The 20001-nt window shown below is 38.3% G+C and overlaps 1 protein-coding gene across 9 annotated transcripts in view; it reads right to left on the bottom strand.

Moving 5' to 3' along the window:
* INPP4B (inositol polyphosphate-4-phosphatase type II B) overlaps positions 1-20001 on the bottom strand; it is an 855034-nt gene that overhangs the window by 143558 nt on the left and 691475 nt on the right. For all 9 annotated transcript variants that reach the window (XM_055550389.1, XM_055550387.1, XM_055550386.1 and 6 more), the window contains one exon: positions 9088-9265. In XM_055550389.1, the coding sequence (XP_055406364.1) occupies positions 9088-9265 (178 nt within the window). The remainder of the gene's footprint in view (positions 1-9087; positions 9266-20001) is intronic.

Here is a 20001-nt window from a genome sequence, read left to right as displayed (position 1 = left end):
GTAATTATCATTTTAGTAGTCATGCATATGACATAAATAGAATCCTGCTTATTTTTAAATTTTGTTGTTCAGTTGCTCAGTCATGTCTGATTAATTTTTAAATTCAGTTGAGTCAGTTCAGTCACTCAGTAGCATCCGACTCTTTGCGACCCCATGAATCGCAGCACGCCAGGTCTCCCTGTCCATCACCAACTCCCAGAGTTTACTCAAACTCATTTCCATCGAGTCGCTGATGCCACCCACCCATCTCATCCTCTGTCGTCCCCTTCTCCTCCTGCCCCCAATCCCTCCCAGCATCAGAGTCTTTTCCAATGAGTCAACTCTTCGCATGAGGTGGCCAAAGTACTGGAGTTTCAGCTTTAGCATCAGTCCTTCCAAAGAACACCCAGGACTGATCTTCAGAATGGACTGGTTGGATCTCCTTGCAGTCCAAGGGACTCTCAAGAGTCTTCTCCAACACCACAGTTCAAAAGCATCAATTCTTTGGCATTCAGCTTTCTTCACGTTAGTATGCCTTAATTTTTCATGGGCTTCCCAGGTGGCACTAATGGTGAAGAACCCACCTGCCAGTGCAGGAGACATAAGAGCCACGGGTTTCATCCCATGATTTCATAGGGCAACAGTGTTTACTTGACATTAGTACATTGATTTGTGTTCGCTACTGCTGCTGCTCAGGCATGTCTGACTCTTTGTGATCCCATGGACTGCAGCCCACCAGGCTCTTCTGTCCGTGAAATTTTCCAGGTAACAATACTAGAGTGGGTTGCCATTTCTTCCTCCAGGGGATCTTCAAGACCCAGGGATCGAACCCAGGCCTCTTGCATCTCCTGCATTGATAGGCAGATTCTTTTACCACTGAGCCACCTAGGAAGTCCCCTTGATAGTGGTTAGCATTCCCTAAAGCAAAGAATATTGAGCTTTCAGCTAGGAAAGATACCTGACATCTGGCTAGCTTATATAAAATATCCTCTTGACCTTGGCTAAAATCACATAACCACTTTTTTCCGGTATGTACAAAATTACAGGGCCTATCTGTGAAACCTTTATGGGAGTTCACTGTAAACAGTACACTTCTCTTTATTCTTCTTTTTCTTGACCCACCTTTTCAGTTTCTGTTGCTGATTCATAATCCCCTGCTCACTCAAAATGTAGTTAAGTGGACCCTAAGGGACCGTAAACCGCTTTCTTTTTTAATTTATATTTTTATTTTGTGGCCACACTGCGTGGCATGTGACCTTAGTTCCCCAACCAGGGATTGAACTTGTGCTCCCTGCATTGTAAACACAGTGTCTTAACCACTGGACTGCCAGGGATGTTCCTAAACCATTTCCTTAAAAGCATTTTTTCTACTGGTGATGTTATTCTGTCACTTCAAGGGTCATTTTTTGTTATGCCAAGGTCTTCCCAATCAATTTTTGCCTACCTCATGAATCAGCATGGTTACGGGTTTCTATCTGCAAGTCTTCTGAATTTACAACCCCAGCCCTGATCTCAAGTTTTTAAAATAAATATGTTCTTCTCTGTGTTTTCATCTGAGGGGTATCAATAGTGTTCAGCAAATCTGAGTCCAAACATCTGGAGCATCTACAGGACTATTATCTTCTGGGTTAGTGATTAATTTCTACTGGTTAGACCTTTTCAGTTATTTTCAAGATTGACTCTTGTATTATATTCTTACAGCTAATCCTAGTTAATAACCTTTCTGTGTTCCATATTGATATTTCCTTAGTCTTCTTACTGGTTGATTCCATTTTCTTTAACCCTTTTTTTTTTCAGGATGTCATCCAAATAAAATATTGACATCTGAGTTCGAGCTCAGAATTCTTGAATTAGAATTTGTATTTCAGCAAAAGCTCCCCAGAAGCACTACCGACATTTAGTGATGCACAAATTCAAATCTCTCTGTTCTTACTCAGCTTAGTTGTTGCTCAAAGGATGATCTTCACAAAGCAAGTCACGGGGTTTCCAATCTCAACAACCTTTCAGTACCTACAGAATAGAACTTCTCTCAGGTAAATGAGATTAAGAGGGCTAGATCATATTTCTTTTTTAACTTTATGAGACACTGCTGAACTGATTTTCAAGCTGCAAATGTGTACCCATCAATGATGGATGAATGTTCCAGTTATTTCATATTCTTCCCAACTCTTCCTATGCTCAGCCCTATTGATTTTAACTCCTCCAGTGGGTGGTTTTCTATACTTAGTCACTCAGTTGTGTCCAACTGTTTGAGACCCCATGGACTGTAGCCTACCAGGCTCCTTTGTCCATGTGGATTCTCCAGGCAAGAATACTGGAGTAGGTTGCCATACCCTCCTCCAGGGGATCTTCCCAACTCAGAGACTGAATCCAGGTCTCCCGCATTGCAGGCGGATTCTTTGTCATTTGAGCCACCAGGGAAACCCAGTGGGTAGTTAGTGGTACCTCATTTTAGTTTAAATTTGCATTTCCCTAATAAGAAATGATGATGAGTATCTTTTCATGTGCTTGTCATCCATCATTTTTGGTAAAATGTCTTTACAATTCTTTTGCTCATCTGTAATGGTTTTATTATTAAGTTGTAAGAATACACACTTGGCTACAAGTCCTTTGTCAGACATCTATTTTACAAATACCTTCTCCTAGTCTAGACTTGCCTTTTCATTTTCTTAATAGTGTCTTTTGAAAACTTTGACAGTTTTTAATTTTAAAAAAGTCTTATGTATCATTTATGGCCTTTTTTATTAGTTCATGCTTTCTGTGTTCTAAGAAATATTTGCTTAATCCAAGATGAAAAAAAAAATCTATTGTATATCTGCTTACTTATTTATTTGCTTTTTTCATTTTTCTTTTTTGGCTGTGCTGGGTCTTTTTTGCAGCATGGGGGCTCTTTGCTGTGGTGTGCAAGATTTCTCCGGTTGCGGCACAGGCACGGGGCGTCTCGTGCTGTGGAGCATGGGCTCTAGAGTACGTGGGCTCAGTAGTTTCCGCTTGCAAGCTTAGCTGTCCCATGGCATGTGGAATCTTAATCCCCCCACTAGAGATTGAACTGGCATCCCCTGCATTAGAAGGTGGATTTTTAACCACTGGACCACCAGGGAAGTCCTTGCTTTATTTCTTTTAGCTTGTATATAAGGTCTATGATCCATTTTTAATTAATTTTTATATATGTAGATAAGGAAAGGTTTACTCTGCACATAGATATGCAATTGTTCCTGCACTATATGTTAAAAAGATATCCTTTCCCCAATGAATTTCCATTGCATCTTTATATAAATTTATTTAAACACCTGTGCTGTGCTGTGCTTAGTCGCTCAGTCATGTATGAGTCTTTGCGATCTCATGGAATGTAGCCCAGGTCCTCAGACCATAGGGACTCTCCAGGCAAGAACACTGGAGTGGTTGCCATGCTCTCCTCCAGAGGATCTTCCCAACCCAGGGACTGAACCCAGGTCTCCCACATTGCAGGTGGATTCTTTACCATCTGAGCCACCAGGGAAGCCCAAGAATACTAGAGTGGGTAGCCTATCCCTTCTTCAGGGGATCTTCCCAACTCAGGGATCAAACCTGGGTCTCCTGCATTGTAGGCAGATTCTTCACCATCTGAGCCACCAGAGACATCAGCAAATGATCAATACTGAAGTCAGACTGATTATATTCTTTGCAGCTGAAGATGGAGAAGCTTTATACAGTCAGCAAAAGCAAGATCTCAAGCTGACTGTGGCTGAGATTGTCAGCTCCTTAATGCAAAATTCAGGCTCAAATTAAACAAAGTAGGAAAAACCACTAGTCCATTCAGGTATGACCTAAATCAAATCCCATATGATGATACAGTGGAGGTGATGAATAGATTCAAGGTCTGGTAAACAGAGTGCCTGAAGAACTAATGACAGAGGTTTATAACATTGTACAGGAGGCAGTGACAAAAACCATTCCAAAGAAAAATAAATGCAAGAAGTCAAAGTCATAGTCTGAGAAAGCTTTACAAACAGCTGAGAAAAGAAGAGAAGCAAAGGGTGAGAGAGAAAGAGACAGATATACTCAATAGAATGCAGAGTTACAGAGAATGGCAAGAAGATATAGCAAGACCTTCTTCAATGAACAATGCAAAGAAATAGAGGAAAATAATAGAATAGCAAGGACTAGAGATCTCTTCAAGAAAATTAGAGACACCAAGTGTTCATATCATGAAACGACAGGCACAATAAAGGACAAAAATGGTAAGGACCGAACAGAGGCAGAAGAGATTAAGAACAGTTGGCAAGAATACACCGGAGAACTGTAAAAAAAAGGTCTTGAAAGTGAAAATGAAGTATCTCAGTCATGTCTGACTCTTTGCGACACCATGGACTGTACAGCCTACCAGGCTCCTCCGTCCATGGAATTTCCCAGGCAGGAGTAATGGAGTGGGTTGCCATTTCCTTCTCCAAGGGATCTTCCTGACCCAGGGATCGAACCTGAACCTTGCAGGCAGACAGACATTTTACCTTCTGAGTCACCAGGGAAGCCCTGACCTGCATAACCACAATGGCATGGTCCCTCACCTAGAGTCAGACATCCTGGGGTGTGAAGTCAAGTGGGGGTTACTACAAACAAAGCTAGTGAAGGTGATAGAATTCCTGCTGAAATTTCAAAACATAAAAGATGATACTGTTAAAAGTGCTGCACACAATATGTCAGCAAATTTGAAAAACTCAGCAGTGGCCACAGGACTGGAAAAGGTCAGTTTTCATTCCAATCTGAAAAAAAGGCAATGCCAAAGAAAGTTCAAACTGCTGTCCAGCTGCACTCAACTCACATACTAGCAAGGTTATGCTTAAAATCCTTTAAGACAGGCTTCAGAAGATGTGAACCGGGCACTTCCAGATGTACAAGCTGGGTTTAGAAAATGCAGAGGAACCAGAGATCAAATTGTCTACATCTATAGGATCATAGATAAAGCAAGGGAATTCCAGAAAAATATCTGCTTCATTGACTACATTAAAGCCTTTGACTGTATGGATCACAACAAACTGTGGAAAATTCTTAAAGAGATGGGAATACCAGTCTATCTTACCTGTCTCCTGAGAAACCTGTGTGCAGGTAAAGAAGCAACAGTTAGAACCTTACATGGAACAACTGACTGGTTTAAAATTGGGAAAGTAGTATGACAAGGGTATAAATTGCCACCCTGTTTATTTAACTGATATGTTGAGTGCATCATGCAAAATGCCAGGATGGATGAAGCACAGCTGGAATCAAGATTGCTGGGAGAAATCAACAACCTCAGACATGCAGAAGATACTACCCTAATGGCAGAAAGCGAAGAGGAGCCAAAGAGCCTCTTAATGAGGGTGGAAGAGGAAAGTAAAAATGCTGGCTTAAAACTCAACGTTCAAAAACTAAGATCATGGCAATCGGTTCTATCACTTCTTGGCAAATAGAAGGGGAAAAAGTGGAAGCAGTAACAGGTTTTATTTTCTTGGGCTCCAAAATCACTGCAGATGGTGACCACAACCACAAAATTTTCTTCCACGCTTCCTCCTTGGAAGAAAAGCTATGACAAACAGCATATTAAAAAGCAGACTCATCACTTTGCCAACAAAAGTGTATATAGTCAAAGGTATGATTTTTCCAGTAGTCACGGATGGATGTGAGAGTTGGACCATAAAGAAGGCGGAGTGCCAGAGAATTGATACTTTTGAATTGTGTGGACTCTTGAGAGTCCCTTGGACAGCAATTGGATCAAATTAGTCAATCCTAAAGGAAATCAACCTGAATATTCAATGGAATGACTGATACTGAAGCTCTAATACTTTGGCCACCTGATGTCAAGAGCTGACTCATTGGAAAAAACTGATGCTAGGAAAGATTGAAGGCAAATGGAGAAGAGGGCAGCAGAGAATTAGATGGTTTGATAGTATTACTGACTCAATGGACATGAATTTGAGCAAACTTTAGGAGATAGTGAGGGAAAGGAAAGACTGGCATGCTGCCGTCCATGGGGTCACAAGGAGTCGGACACAACTTAGTGACAGAAATTGCTTTGTGAGGAGCAGAATAATAATGTTATTGGTTGTTTAGTCACTAAGTTGTGTCGGACTCTTGTGATCCCACGGACTGTAGCCTGCCAGGATCTTCTATCCATGAGATTTCCCAGGCAAGAACACTGGAGTACATTGCCATTTCCTGCTTCAGGTCCTGACCCAGGGATCAAACCCACATCTCCTGCATTGTAGGCCGATTCTTTACCTCTGAGTCACAGGGAAGCCCCAGAATAATAACGGGTTTTGTAAAAAAAAGGTCTATTCGTCTGTATGAAATGGAAACTATCATGTGTATTTGAAGCTAATGTCAGACATACATTTGATTTATGATATATATGCTTACATTTAGGTCTTTATTTTTTTCATTTTTAATTTATTTACATTGCTTTCTTCTCTCTCTCCCTCCTCTTTTTGTCTTTTTTTGGTCTTAGTGCAGTGTAATTTTAGCCTAAGGCAAAGTAAAATGTGTCTTTTATCCCACTCTATTACTAACCTTTCATATCTTATGTTAAAATTTTGGTTTATGCTTTGTCTTCTCTGTTTGGATTATTCATGTATAGTCAGAATTTGTCTTTTGCTATACTCCTACATCATAACATTAAATAATTTCTTTAATATTTCCATAAACTAATACGTAGCAAACAAAATCCAGTTATCCATCAGAAGATATACTAAGAATTAAAAAATTAGAAACACTTCATTGAGTTTGTCCATATTAGAACATGAAAAATTTATAGAATATTTTACTGCGGAAGTTCAGTTAGGTCCCTATTATGTACTGAATATGCTATAAGGATGATTTTCTAAGAAAATAACTGAAGAACTTGTTTTCCAAACATGCCAGTTCAGATTCAATAAAAGACAAAAGGGGGTTATCAGTAAAGAAAAGACTTATTTTCTAATCCATAGTGTGCAAGTCCCTGAGCTTAAAAGCAAAATATTTTAAGTTAATTCTTGCTAATATTAAACTATACTAAAATTTAAAATGCTATTTATGTGATTTACCTTTTATGCTAGATTTATTGAAGGCAGATTCTTTACCCTCTGAACCACCAAAGAAGCCTTCATGGATGATACTTCATTGTAAACAATGAGCTAGTAACTGTCTTCATACACTATGCAAAACTCTGTTAACTTCGGTACTTCTTTGAAATTCTGGGCATGAATTCTTAAAGAAATTCATGGCTTGCAAACTTAAACTAAAAAAAAAAAATCTTTCTGATTTCAAGGGCTGACAGATTTCTACTGAGTAAAAAAAAAGGGGGGGGGGGATGAAAGTTGGATGAATGCTGAATTAAAGGAGGTGAAAATATTATACATGCCCTGCCCCCTCCCCCAAATCACTGCAGCAAGTTGTAAATGATGTATGAAATGACAAAGCCTGCCCAATGCACAGGAAGAATATAAATACTGCTCTGAAATCACCACCGTGAGGTACTATTTGCTAGAATTTTCTGCATAGCTGAACCCAGGAAGACCTCACCTCATCTACAAATCCAAAAAACAAATGAACTGAAAACAATTCTATTATTTTACTCTATGCAACACCTTCCTCCTTCCTTTTTCTTAGCCATAACATATTCATTGACTATTAGAATACTTAAGTATTGCTGAAGAATAAAGGAAATATCTAAATATATATTACATGGAAAATACCATAAAGGGTTTCCATTCTAGAGTCAACTAGACCTTGGGTCTGAACCCTAGTTTTGTTTGAATCCTGGGTTTGACTCTACCTGCCTGATTTTGTACATGCTTTAAACTTCTTTGAGCTTCCATCTTTCCCTTTGTGAAATGGAGATGATATGGACACATAGTTGGAAGGTTCAGTGAAATAACCTAAGCCAGTGAAATCACTAGCATGATATTGGACAATGTAGGTAGTTGTAAAGTTTGGGTCAATATTTTCCTCTCTTTTCATAATGGAGGCACATATCCTAGCATGGAAGGAAGATTGCATTTTCAACTGGAAGTCTTGGGGTTTAATTTTTCACTCCTTAGTTTATTAGACAATTCACTAGACTTTTCTGATGACATCTTAGCTATTTTTCTTCTGAATATAGATGTTGATTACATCCTATGAGAAAAATATATGATAATATGGACTTTAAAATGTTAAGTAAGGGCAAAGTATTACAAATTAACATATCTGAGTCAAAAATATATATAGAGATATAATATTCAGGTTGCTAGGAATCTGTTCTTCAGGGATGCAAAGAATTACACTATTTTATTCTAAAATGTTATCATGAGAATTTTCTTTGGTTAGTTTCTTCAAGGGCATATTTATTAGAAATATCTCACAATAAATTGCAAGATGTCCTCAGGATGCAGAGGTTATGAATGACTGTACCAGAATTGGACTCCAAGACATTTGACTTTGCATTTCTAATCAAGCAGCAACTTGATTTTTTCTATCTTGGTTCTTCATATCATTCAGATGCCCTAATTCATTATGGAAATTGATGTTTGAGTATCTACCTCATGCCAGACTAGCTTTTCTCTTTATATATACAAATGCAAGTCACCTTTGGAAGAATCCAGACCTAGGTCCCAGTACATTTCAAACATTAACTAATAATTTTGGAAATTTTTAGAACCTTCTCCCAGGAGACAATGTTGTAGAAAGCAAACTGAGGCACAAGAATTCACCCCATGCTACTGATGAGAATTCACATGAAAGTTCTGCTCTCAAATGAAGTGACATTCCTACTCAAAGGGCTACCTTCATATGCATAAAAATTAGGTGCTCGCCAGAGGAAAATACTTTTCAAAACCTAATTTAATTCATTTAATACAACCATGAAGCAAAGAAAATGAAAGATGTCAAGGAAAAGAGAAAATATACTTCAACCAATAATAGGTTTCATTTCCTACTAGGAAAAAAAAAAATGTTCAGTAAGATTTGAAAAGAGAATGAGGTCAATTCATTATGATCCTGTGGCAATACTTTGAAGCTTACTTTCTAACCTGGTCTATTTTACATTTCCAGATGCTATGAAAGGTAATGTATGCAGAAAGCAACACCAGCGGGGATTTGGGTATTTCGTTTTCCCCACTGCAGTGACGATCTGGATCTTACTTTTTCTGAAAGCATCTTTAAAGAATTCTTCAAGCTGTCTGGAGAATGCTGGCTTGCAGAATTAAGCAGTAGGTCTGCATGGGTTGCTATCAGAGGTTGTAGTTGATTGATGTTGCTGAGAACTTCTTTTGCTTTGGCTGTGTTTTCAGGTGAATAGTAAATAAACTGGTATCCAGTACTGCAACAACAAAGATAAAGGCGAATTACACAACAAGCAGAAAGGACTGTCAGCACTCAGGAGCAGATGCTAAGTGATAAACAGAACTCCTAATAGCACTACTTCCTACTGAACAGATAAGAATTACTCTAAGAGATTTTTGTGATATTCTGAGTTTTTTCAAGTCAAATGCCCAAGCTATTTTGAAAGACTAGGTGAAATGATTCTAGTCCTTGCTTAAGCACTAAGAAGAGTTTTCACGATTACATATGTCAAGAATTAGCATTCAAAACAAATTTAATTACTAATGAACCTGAGGTCACACAGTACAGAGCGAAGAGTATGAACCTTTATATTTAGGCCATTATGAACATAGATCCTGGCTCTGCCACTTAGTAGGCCGGGTGATCTTAGGGTAATCTTAGTTTCCTCATCAGGAAGGTGGGAATAATTAACCAAACAGTTCTAAGAGGTGGGTAAGATCAGCCATCGTTCATGTGAAATGCCTAAAATAGTGCATGACACACAGCAATAATTTAATAATTACTATGTATATCTTCCCCATGACAGTTAGGGCAGAGGGCATAAATTCTAATAGCTGAGAAATGGGGAGAATATAAATTAAGGCCAAGTGAGCATATGGAGAATTTTGTTGGATAGAAAAGGGACATTGGTGACATAAAAATTCCATTATGCTATTTTTTTCACCACCCTTTTTGTTCGCCTTGCAGTTTCCTCATTTGACTTGCAAAAATATCTAAAACTGCCTACAAATAAAAGCATTACTGACTTTTATAATCATCATCTAAGAATTGGTTAAGCACATTATGGGGGTGAGAATTCCATCCAATGATGACGTCTTTGTCCAGTTGCATTAAGAAAGATGAAGGAGACATTCCAGCAAAACTTCAAAGAAAAAGAAGAGTGGCCATGGTTGGTACATTGGCATGGTGGGTGCAACACTTGGTTACATCCCTTTATATCCAACCATCAGTGCTTTTTTCATTATACCATTGAAACTAAGTCTTCCTAAAACAAAGTTCCCTTACAGAGTTTATGATTCCTATCTCTACTCAAAATTTGATACCCATTCTTGTCCTTTGACCTCAATCTTGTGCTCATCAACCAATCAGTTGATTAAAATTGCTGTTGTCTGTACCACTGTCCATATACTATCATTGTTGTTGTAGATATCATCATTAACTTACAAACTCAGGTTGTTTCTCCAGGGCACGATGAACTAACAGGCTCAAGTTAGGACCACCTGGCCCAAGAACCATAAACCAGAGACACCTTGGACTCCCGAAACTATGATTATCCTGGCCCTTCCTTCTTCCCCTTTAAAGAAAAAAAAAATCCCAAACTCAAAAGACCAAGATGGAGTGGCCCTGAGGCTTGCCTGCCATTTCCTTCTTGGTGTCCTGCAACAAATCCCTACTTTGCTATCAGAGTTGAGTTTGGCTTTATGACCCATGGGCACATAAACCCTTTGCTGGATTTCACCTTGCAACCCCTGTTGAGTATATTGAAGATTCTCTTTACATTTACCAGCTCAATTATTAACATTCCCATAATTCCATTTTTCTTCTATTCTTTTTTCCATTTTAAAAAAATTATTTATTTTTGTAATTGAAGGATAATTGCATTACAGAATTGCATTGGTTTCTACCAAACATCAACATGAGTCAGCCATAGGTATGTTGGAATACAGTTGATTAACAATGTTGTGACAGTATCAGATACACAGCAAAGCGACTCAGCCTTACATCTACACGTACCCACTCTCCCCCAAACTCCCCTCCCATCCAGGCTGCCACATAACATTAGCAGAGTTCCTGTGCTATACAGTAGGTCCTCATAATTCTTTCCATTTCTTATTTCAAAATATTAGCATCCAATAAGAAAAATTAACATCTCGGAAGAACTCTCCCTTCCCTTTACACTAATGATTTACAGAACAAGCTATTCCTTTCTTTAGGGAGACAATACAATAAATCTATTCTTTTATTTACTTTCTTCACAATCAAATTTAAAATGTCCTTGGTTGCTTGGACTATTTGGGAGACAGGACGAGAAGCTGAATGAAGGATAGAGGTTTATAAAGGCTAAGAAACATGATGAGAATTTGCTCTTAATTTATTCTTAAAATTTTTTTTTTTTAATTTCAGAAGCAGGAGTTTAAAAATAAAGTACACCACTTATTTTAATGCAAACCAAAGCAGATGACAAGTAACAACGGTGAGGAAGAGAGAGAAAACAATTGTCCCTGACAATTATCTCTCTTTCTGGTTCTTCTGATCTCCTAGGAGACTGTGCTGAGGCCTTTAACAAAAATCATGAACTGGAATGTCCTCCTACGCACCTGTACTCAGACTGGATATAAAATTAAATTCACCAGAGTCTAGTAAATCAAACAACTCTGTGTTATTACTGCAAAAAAAAATATTATATAAAGATATTGACATACCCACTACTAAATATAAAATAGATAACCAACAGGGACCTACTGTATAACACAGGGAACTATTCTTAATATTTTCTAATAACCTATAAGGGAAAAGAATCTGAAAAAAGAATATGTGTGTGTGTAAATGAATCACTTTGCTGTACAGCGATAAAAGTAACATAACATTGTAAATTAATTATACTTCAATGAAAAACATACATAAAGTTACTGATGTGTCACCAGGGTGGGGATGATGTTTAATACCCAGCATTTTTGACAGCCGAGAATATGACTTATTAAGGACCATACACAGAAAGCAGCCTGTGGGGGCTGCTCCATGGTCCCTTTTAACTGATCTGCTCTTCTATCGTTATAATTGCTTTCTGGTTTCATCTTAAGGGGATGGACAGGCCTCCCATGGCTTAGCTCAGGAAAGCCAGTGTGGTCTTCCCACCCTATCTTCACAGATCTGTCCTTTTTCTGGGTATGTCATTCCTTGTCTCTCACATGTTCATTCCCATGCACTCTTTTATTATTATCAATTTTTTATTTTTATTTGCTTATTTATTTGACTGATCCAAGTCTTAGTTGTGGCACTCAGGATCTTTGATCTTCACTGTGGCATGTGGAATCTATAACAGTTCCTTGACCTGGGATGGAACCCAGGCCCCCTGCATTGGGAGCAAGGAGTCTTACCCACTGGACCACCAAGGGAGTCCCAGTCCATGGCCCCTTTTTGACCTCTGTCACCACGACCTTCCTCCTTGACTCATTCTATACTTCCCTGGCAGTTCACTGTCACTTTATTTCTGAACCTTTTCCATTTTCATTGTTTTATCTACACATTTCGTACTTGGCAAATTCCCTGAGAGTCTCCTCTCCACTGGAGAGACTACATTGTCAAGATTTATTTCTTGCATATTCTTTCCTTATACCCTAGCTCAGTGGTGCTCAAATTTTAACAGGCATAAGATTCACTTGGGGATGATGTCAGGGCCTGGGTATTTTTAATAAAGAATGCAGGTGCCTGGCAACACCAAGAGATTCTGCTGCAGTGGGTTGCAGCTTTCCTAACAAGCACCTCGAGAAATCCTGATGCAGGTGAACAGTGAAGCACATTTTAGAGACATGAGCTGCCCCTGTTTTGACTATAGTTGTCCTCTACACCTCTGATCACACTACACAATGACCCCGATCAAAGTCCCTTCTCTAAGGCAACTTCTGTACACCAACTTTATGTTCACAGTTTTGTTCAATATTAGTCTTATTTTCACTTGTTTTAAAAATTGAAGGAGAGTTGACTTACAATGTTGTGTTAATTTCTGCTCTACAGCAAAGTGACTCAGTTATATACAGGCATATGCTTTTTCAAATTCTTTTCCACTATGATTTATCACAGGATTGGACATAGTTCCCTGTGCCACAGTAAGACCCTGCGGTTTACCATTCTATATACACTGGTTTGCATCTGCTAACTCCAAACTCCCATTCTACCTGTCGCCCCTCCCTCGCTGGCAACCACAAGTCTGTTTTCTAGGTCTCTGAGTCTGTTTCTGCTGCACTGTATATTCAGCACAAATTGCTTTAGTTCACTTCTCATTATGAGTGTTGGTCCCACCAAACTTTTCCATCACCCTTTCATTGTTCCCTTCCCAATATATTCCCACCTTCTTCCTCTCCATCCCTAATGCAGTCTTCAATCACCATCCCATCATGGGGCATAACTGTAACTCCTGCCCCATGTTCCTCAGTCAGTTTCTATTTGAAAAGAGTTGTGTAGTACGCATTGGTTCTCCTGGTTAAGCCTTTTAATAATAAGCATCTTACCTAGTGAGGCTGAAAGACTCATTTTCCACAATAAAAGTCAATGTTGGTGTCCAATTTGAAATAGTACAGTATAAAAAAAAAATCAAAACCCATAAAATAAATTTAAGTGTGCATAAATTTCATCTACCTATTCATTGTCTTACTCTTTAAACATGTTATTTAACAGTTATAGCTTTTTAAATAGAAAGTTATGAGTATAATTTAATTATTGAGATAAAAAGAATATAGCTAAATTCTATTTTATAGTTCTCTGAAATTTAAACTGAATCCAAACACTTGAATCAACTATCAATCAGACAAAGACAAAATATTTGCTTAGACAAAAAATATTTAATAGGATGTAAATATTATAGCAAATCATGGGTAAATATTTGAAAGTAGTATCATAATAGTTTTATATTGGTGAAATAGTGAATTAAAGTATATAGATGGATGTATATACAATATACTGGAGAAGGCAATGGCACCCCACTCCAGTACTCTTGCCTGGAAAATCCCATGGACGGAGGAGCCTGGTGGGCTACAGTCCATGGGGTCGCTAAGAGTCGGACATGACTGAGCAACTTCACTTTCACTTTTCACTTTCATGCATTGGAGAAGGAAATGGCAACCCACTCCAGTGTTCTTGCCTGGAGAATCCCAGGGACGGGGAGCCTGGTGGGCTGCCATCTATGGGGTCACACAGAGTCGGACACAACTGAAGTGACTCAGCGTAGTGTAGCGTAGCATATATACAATATACACTTTGATTTAATATATATTTAAATTATTTAATATCATATTAATTAGCATACATACATACACATACTCATATGTTCATGAGCATATTGTTATTAGAGGTAGGTATAATTTTTGAGGTATAAAGAAAAATAAAGCACATAGTAAAATAATATTCATATTTATAAATGTGAATTGATAACTGAAATATGATTACAACAATGATGTATGTTTTTGTTTTTGTGTGTATATCCCAGCTCAGTCACTTCTTGTTGGTCCTCCTTATTTTCCCATCCTCTAGTATTATTCGGGATTCCCAGGTGCTGCTAGTGGTTAAGAATCTGCCTGCCAATGCAGGAGACAGAAGAGACAAGGGTTCGATTCCTGGGTCGGGAAGATCCCCTGGAGGAGGGCATGGCAACCCTCTCCAATATTCTTGCCTGGAAAATCCCAAGGACAAAGGAGCCTGGTGGGCTACAGTCCATAAGGTTGCAAAGAGTTGGATACAATTGATGTGATTTATCACACACACACTAGTTTTACCTGTTCCAAGGCTCAGTCCTTGGAAAACTTCTTTGCTTTTATCAACATGTCCTTTCTAAGTAATCTCATTTAAACTTGTGGTTTATAAAACTCAGTTGTATTAATGATTTTCAAATTCATTCATTCCCCATCTAGACTGTTCCTTAAACTCCATTAAAAGCAAAAACTTTTCACTTGACAGTCCCAACTTATCATATCCCAAACCAAACTCCTGATCTGCTCCCCATTCTCTATAACAGCTTCCCCACCATAACTCACACCAAGCTCATCTGATGTGGCCAACATCTCTTCCTCTCCTAACGTGTGCCAAATTTTCCAGAAAATTCTGCCTTCTTCTTCCAAACATATGCAAAATCTAATTGCTCATTTCCACACTCACTGCAACCATGCTTTTGCAAGCCACCACCGTCTTCCACCAGGATTATCACAATAGCCTACAAACTGGTCTTCCCTCCTCTGTCCTTCCACTGACACTTTGAAATCTTTGCCTCATGTTATGTTGTTGTTTAGTCACTAAGTCACATAGGTTGGATAAGGCAGGAAGCAGGCAAGAAGAGAGAAACAAAACAGTTCTTTCTTAGCCCGTTGCCCATACCCCAAATTCGGGAACTTGCTCTGCAGTTTATCTGTGCCTTCCTTCCTCCAGGCCACTGCTATCTCCATTCCTTAACCCATTTACTCAGGTAGGCTACTGTATTGGCAAATGGAGTCATGGAAAACTACAGATGAGACAGGATGAGGTGGCAAGGAGGGAAACAGGAAGAAAACAGGAGGAGGCGTGGCATGGGTGGATTAGGGTGGATGAACTTAGGAAAAACTGCTATGGAGTGCTGTGTTTCCACTCCTGCTGCAGAACTAAATCTCCTGGGAAAAATCGAAGGACTATTTCCGCTTCTTTTTTTTTCCCCCTACTCAAGCACTTCTTGAAAAAAAAAAAGGATGTCCTGAATCCAGAGAGAGGGACCAACACGCTTTCAGTTCTAAGAAGAAAACCATGTGGCTAATAAATGAAAATGTACACCTTAGTGCACATGAATATACCCTTCTGGCTTCACAGGGTTTAACAATGTGCTTCAGGAAATTGTAGAAGGTTAAAACACACACACACACACACACACAATCATATGAAATCATATGGCTCGTCCTTCGCTCATTCATCCTTTCCATTCTTTTTTCCCTTTTTTCTTTTTGCTAGAAGTGTAGCTTACAAAAAAGAACCTGAAGGAAAACAATATCTGCTTTTGTTTACCTCCTATGGATTTCACTTGTATAATTAAATGAGTTACAAAATCTAAAATTAAATTGATGTTTGTCTCTGAAAATACTCTTTTTAAAAATATTGGTTTCTTGGAAATTTTAGAATCAGTTTTTGAGAAACCTTGATGCTGTTTATTAGCTCTGTGATAAGTAATGCTAATCAAGGGAAAAACAAACAAACAAAAACACCTAAAATTCATTTCATTTTAGCTCAACTTGCCCTCAAAGAAAATGTAACTATTGACTCTGATCACACTGGTTCCTACAATCTTACTTTTCAGTTTGAATGCTCTTATCTGCCATTTTTTGACCAGTTGGACTGTGTGTGCGTGTGTGTGTGTGTAATATATGTATAATATGTAACACATATATACTACATACTTATATACACATGTTCTTTCCTTAGTCCTATTCTTGCTCTAATAAAAGGCACCTAGACACTATTATCTGACAAAGTTCAATGAGTTTTCACTTCCTTTCATGGCCTATTCCCATTTATCCATGGTCTCTTGCCCTAATTTCTTTTGCCAACTTCCAAGAGTTTGGTTGATCTATTTCTGCCTAGTTTGGTTTCTGGTATTTTCATGCTCACTAATCTGTGAACATGCAATGGAGTAACACCCAAACCAGGTCCCCTGATTCCCTTCCATCCCAAAACTTTCTGAAGTCCATCCTGGGCATTATTTTTCATACACCTCATTAAAATACAGAGAAGGTTGTTATTGAGTCTCTCAGTCATTTCCAACTCTTTGTGACCTCATGGACTATAGCCTGCCAGGCTCCACTGACCATGAGATTTTCCAGGTAAGCATACTGGAGAAGGTTGCCGTTTCCTTCTCTAGGGAATCTTCCTGACCCAGGGATCAATTGAACTCTCATCTGGTGCTTGGCAAGCAGATTCTCTACCACTGAGCCACCTGGAAAGCCTGTAAGATAAGGTATAAGAATAGAAACCATCTTCCAACAAACAAAAGCCCAGAACCAGATGACTTCACAGGTGAATTCTACCAAAAATTTAGAGAAGAGCTAACACCTATCCTACTCAAACTCTTCCAGAAAATTGCAGAGGAAGGTAAACTGCCAAACTCATTCTATGAGGCCACCATCACCCTAATACTAAAACCAGACATATATGCCACAAAAAAAGAAAACTACAGGCCAATATCACTGCTGAACATAGATGCAAAAATTCTCAACCCCCAAATTCTAGCAAACAGAATTCAACAACATATTAAAAAGGTCATACATCATGACCAGTGGGCTTTATCCCAGGGATGCAAGGATTCTTCAATATTCACAAATCAATCAGTGTGATCACCACATTAACAAATTGAAAGATAAAAACCATATGATTATCTCAAAAAATTCAGAGAAAGCCTTTGACAAAATTTAACATCCATTTATGATAAAAACCCTCCAGAAAGCAGGCATAGAAGGAACATACCTCAACATAATAAAAGCCATATATGATAAACCCACAGCAAACATTATTCTCAATGATGAAAAATTGAAAGCATTTCCCCTAAGTGAGGAACAAGACAAGGGTGCCCAGTCTCACCACTACTATTCAACATAGTTTTGGAAGTTTTAGCCACAGCAATCAAAGAAGGAAAAGGAATCCAGATTGGAAAAGAAGAAGTAAAACTTTCACTGTTTGCAGATGACATGATCCTCTACATAGAAAACCCAAAAGACACCACCAGAAAACTACTAGAGCTAATCAGTGAGTATAGTAAAGTTGCAGGATATAATATTAACACACAGAAATCCCTTTCATTCCTATACACTAACCATGAGAAAACAGAAAGAGAAATTAAGGAAACAATTTCATTGCAATGAAAAAAATAAAATACTTAGGAATAAATCTACCTAAAGAAACAAAAGACCTATATATAGAAAACTATTAATGATGAAAGAAATCAAAGATGACACAAATAGATGGAGAAATATACCATGTTCATGGATCAGAAGAATCAATATAGTGAAAATAAGTATACTATCCAAAGCAACCTATAGATTCAATGTAATCCCTACAAGCTACTAATGGTATTTTTCACAGAACTAGAACGAATAATTTCACAATTTGTATGGAAATACAAAAAAATCTCGAATAGCCAAAGCAATCTTGAGAAAGAAAAATGGAACTGGAGGAATCAACCTGCCTGACTTCAGGCTCTACTACAAAGCCACAGTCATCAAGACAGTATGGTACTGGCAAAAAGACAGAAATATAGATCAATGGAACAAAATAGAAAGCCCAAAGATAAATTCATGCACCTATGGACACCTTATCTTTGACAATGGAGGCAAGAGTATACAACGGAGAAAAGACAATCTCTTTAACAAGTGGTGCTGGGAAAACTGGTCAGCCACTTGTAAAAGAATGAAACTAGAACACTTTCTAACACCATACACAAAGATAAACTCAAAATGGATTAAAGATCTAAATGTAAGGCCAGAAACTATAAAACTCCTAGAGGAAAACATAGGCAAAACACTCTCCGACATAAATCACAGCAGGATCCTCTATGACCCACCTCCCAGAATATTGGAAATAAGAGCAAAAATAAAAAAATAGGACCTAATTAAACTTAAAAGCTTTTGCACAACGAAGGAAACTATAAACAACATGAAAAGACAGCCTTCAGAATGAGAGAAAATAATAGCAAATGAAGCAACTTACAAAGAATTAATCTCAAAAATATACAAGCAGCTCATGAAGCTCAATACCAGAAAAATAAACGACCCAATCAAAAAATGGGCCAAAGAACTAAACAGACATTTCTCCAAAGAAGACATACAGATGGCTAATAAACACATGAAAAGATGCTCAACATCACTCATTATCAGAGAAATGCAAATCAAAACCACCATGAGGTACCATCTCATGCCAGTCAGACTGGCTGTTATTAAAAAGCCTACAAACAATAAATACTGGAGAAGGTGAGGAGGACAGGGAACCCTCTTACACTGTTGGTGGGAATGCAAACTAGTACAGCCACTATGGAGAACAGTGTGGAGATTCCTTAAAAAGCTGGAAACATAACTGCCATATGACCTAGCAATCCCACTGCTGGGCATACACACCAAGGAAACCAGGATTGAAAGAGACACGTTTACCCCAGTGTTCATCTCAGCACTGTTTATAATAGCCAGGACATGGAAGCAACCTAGATGTCCATCAGCAGATGAATGGATAAGAAAGTGTGGTACATATATACAATGGAATATTACTCAGCCATTAAAAAGAACAAATTTGAATCAGTTCTAATAAGTTGGATGAAACTGGAGCCGATTATATAGAGTGAAGTAAGTCAGAAAAAAAAAAACACCAATACAGTATACTAACACATATATATGGAATTTAGAAAGATGGTAATGATGACAACAAAAGAGACACAGATACAAAGAACAGACTTTTGGACTCTGTGGGAGAGGGAGAAGGTGGGATGATTTGAGAGAGTAGCATTGAAACATGCATATTACCATATGTGAAATAGATCACCAGTCCAAGTTCGATGCATAAAACAGGGCACTCAAAGCTGGTGCACTGGGACAACCCTGAGGGATGGGATAGGGAGGGAGGTGGGAGGGGGGTTCAGGATGGGGGACACATGTACACCCATGGCTGATTCATGTCAATGTATGGCAAAAACCACTACAAAATTGTAAAGTAATTAGCCTCCAATTAAAATAAATGAATTAATTTAAAAAGAAAAAAGAATAGAAACCATTCCTAAATATATTTAGAGGCAAATGTTCCCCTGACTGCAAATGGGCCTGAGGGATATTTTTAGGCATATGGAAACGCCCTAAGATTGGATTGTGATAAGGATCACACAGTTGTACAAATTTACTAAAAGTCCCTGAACTGTGTACTTAAAATAGGTCAATTGCATGGTAGGCAAATTATAGTACAGGAATAGAGAGTAGAGTGCTGGTTCCCAGGGTCTGAGGAAGGAAATGG

This window comes from Bubalus kerabau, chromosome 16 (assembly GCF_029407905.1).
Source record: "Bubalus kerabau isolate K-KA32 ecotype Philippines breed swamp buffalo chromosome 16, PCC_UOA_SB_1v2, whole genome shotgun sequence".
NCBI classification, from domain to species: domain Eukaryota; kingdom Metazoa; phylum Chordata; class Mammalia; order Artiodactyla; family Bovidae; genus Bubalus; species Bubalus kerabau.
The sequence above is the reverse complement of the archived record's forward strand: the minus strand, read 5'-3'. Positions and strand labels throughout refer to the sequence as shown.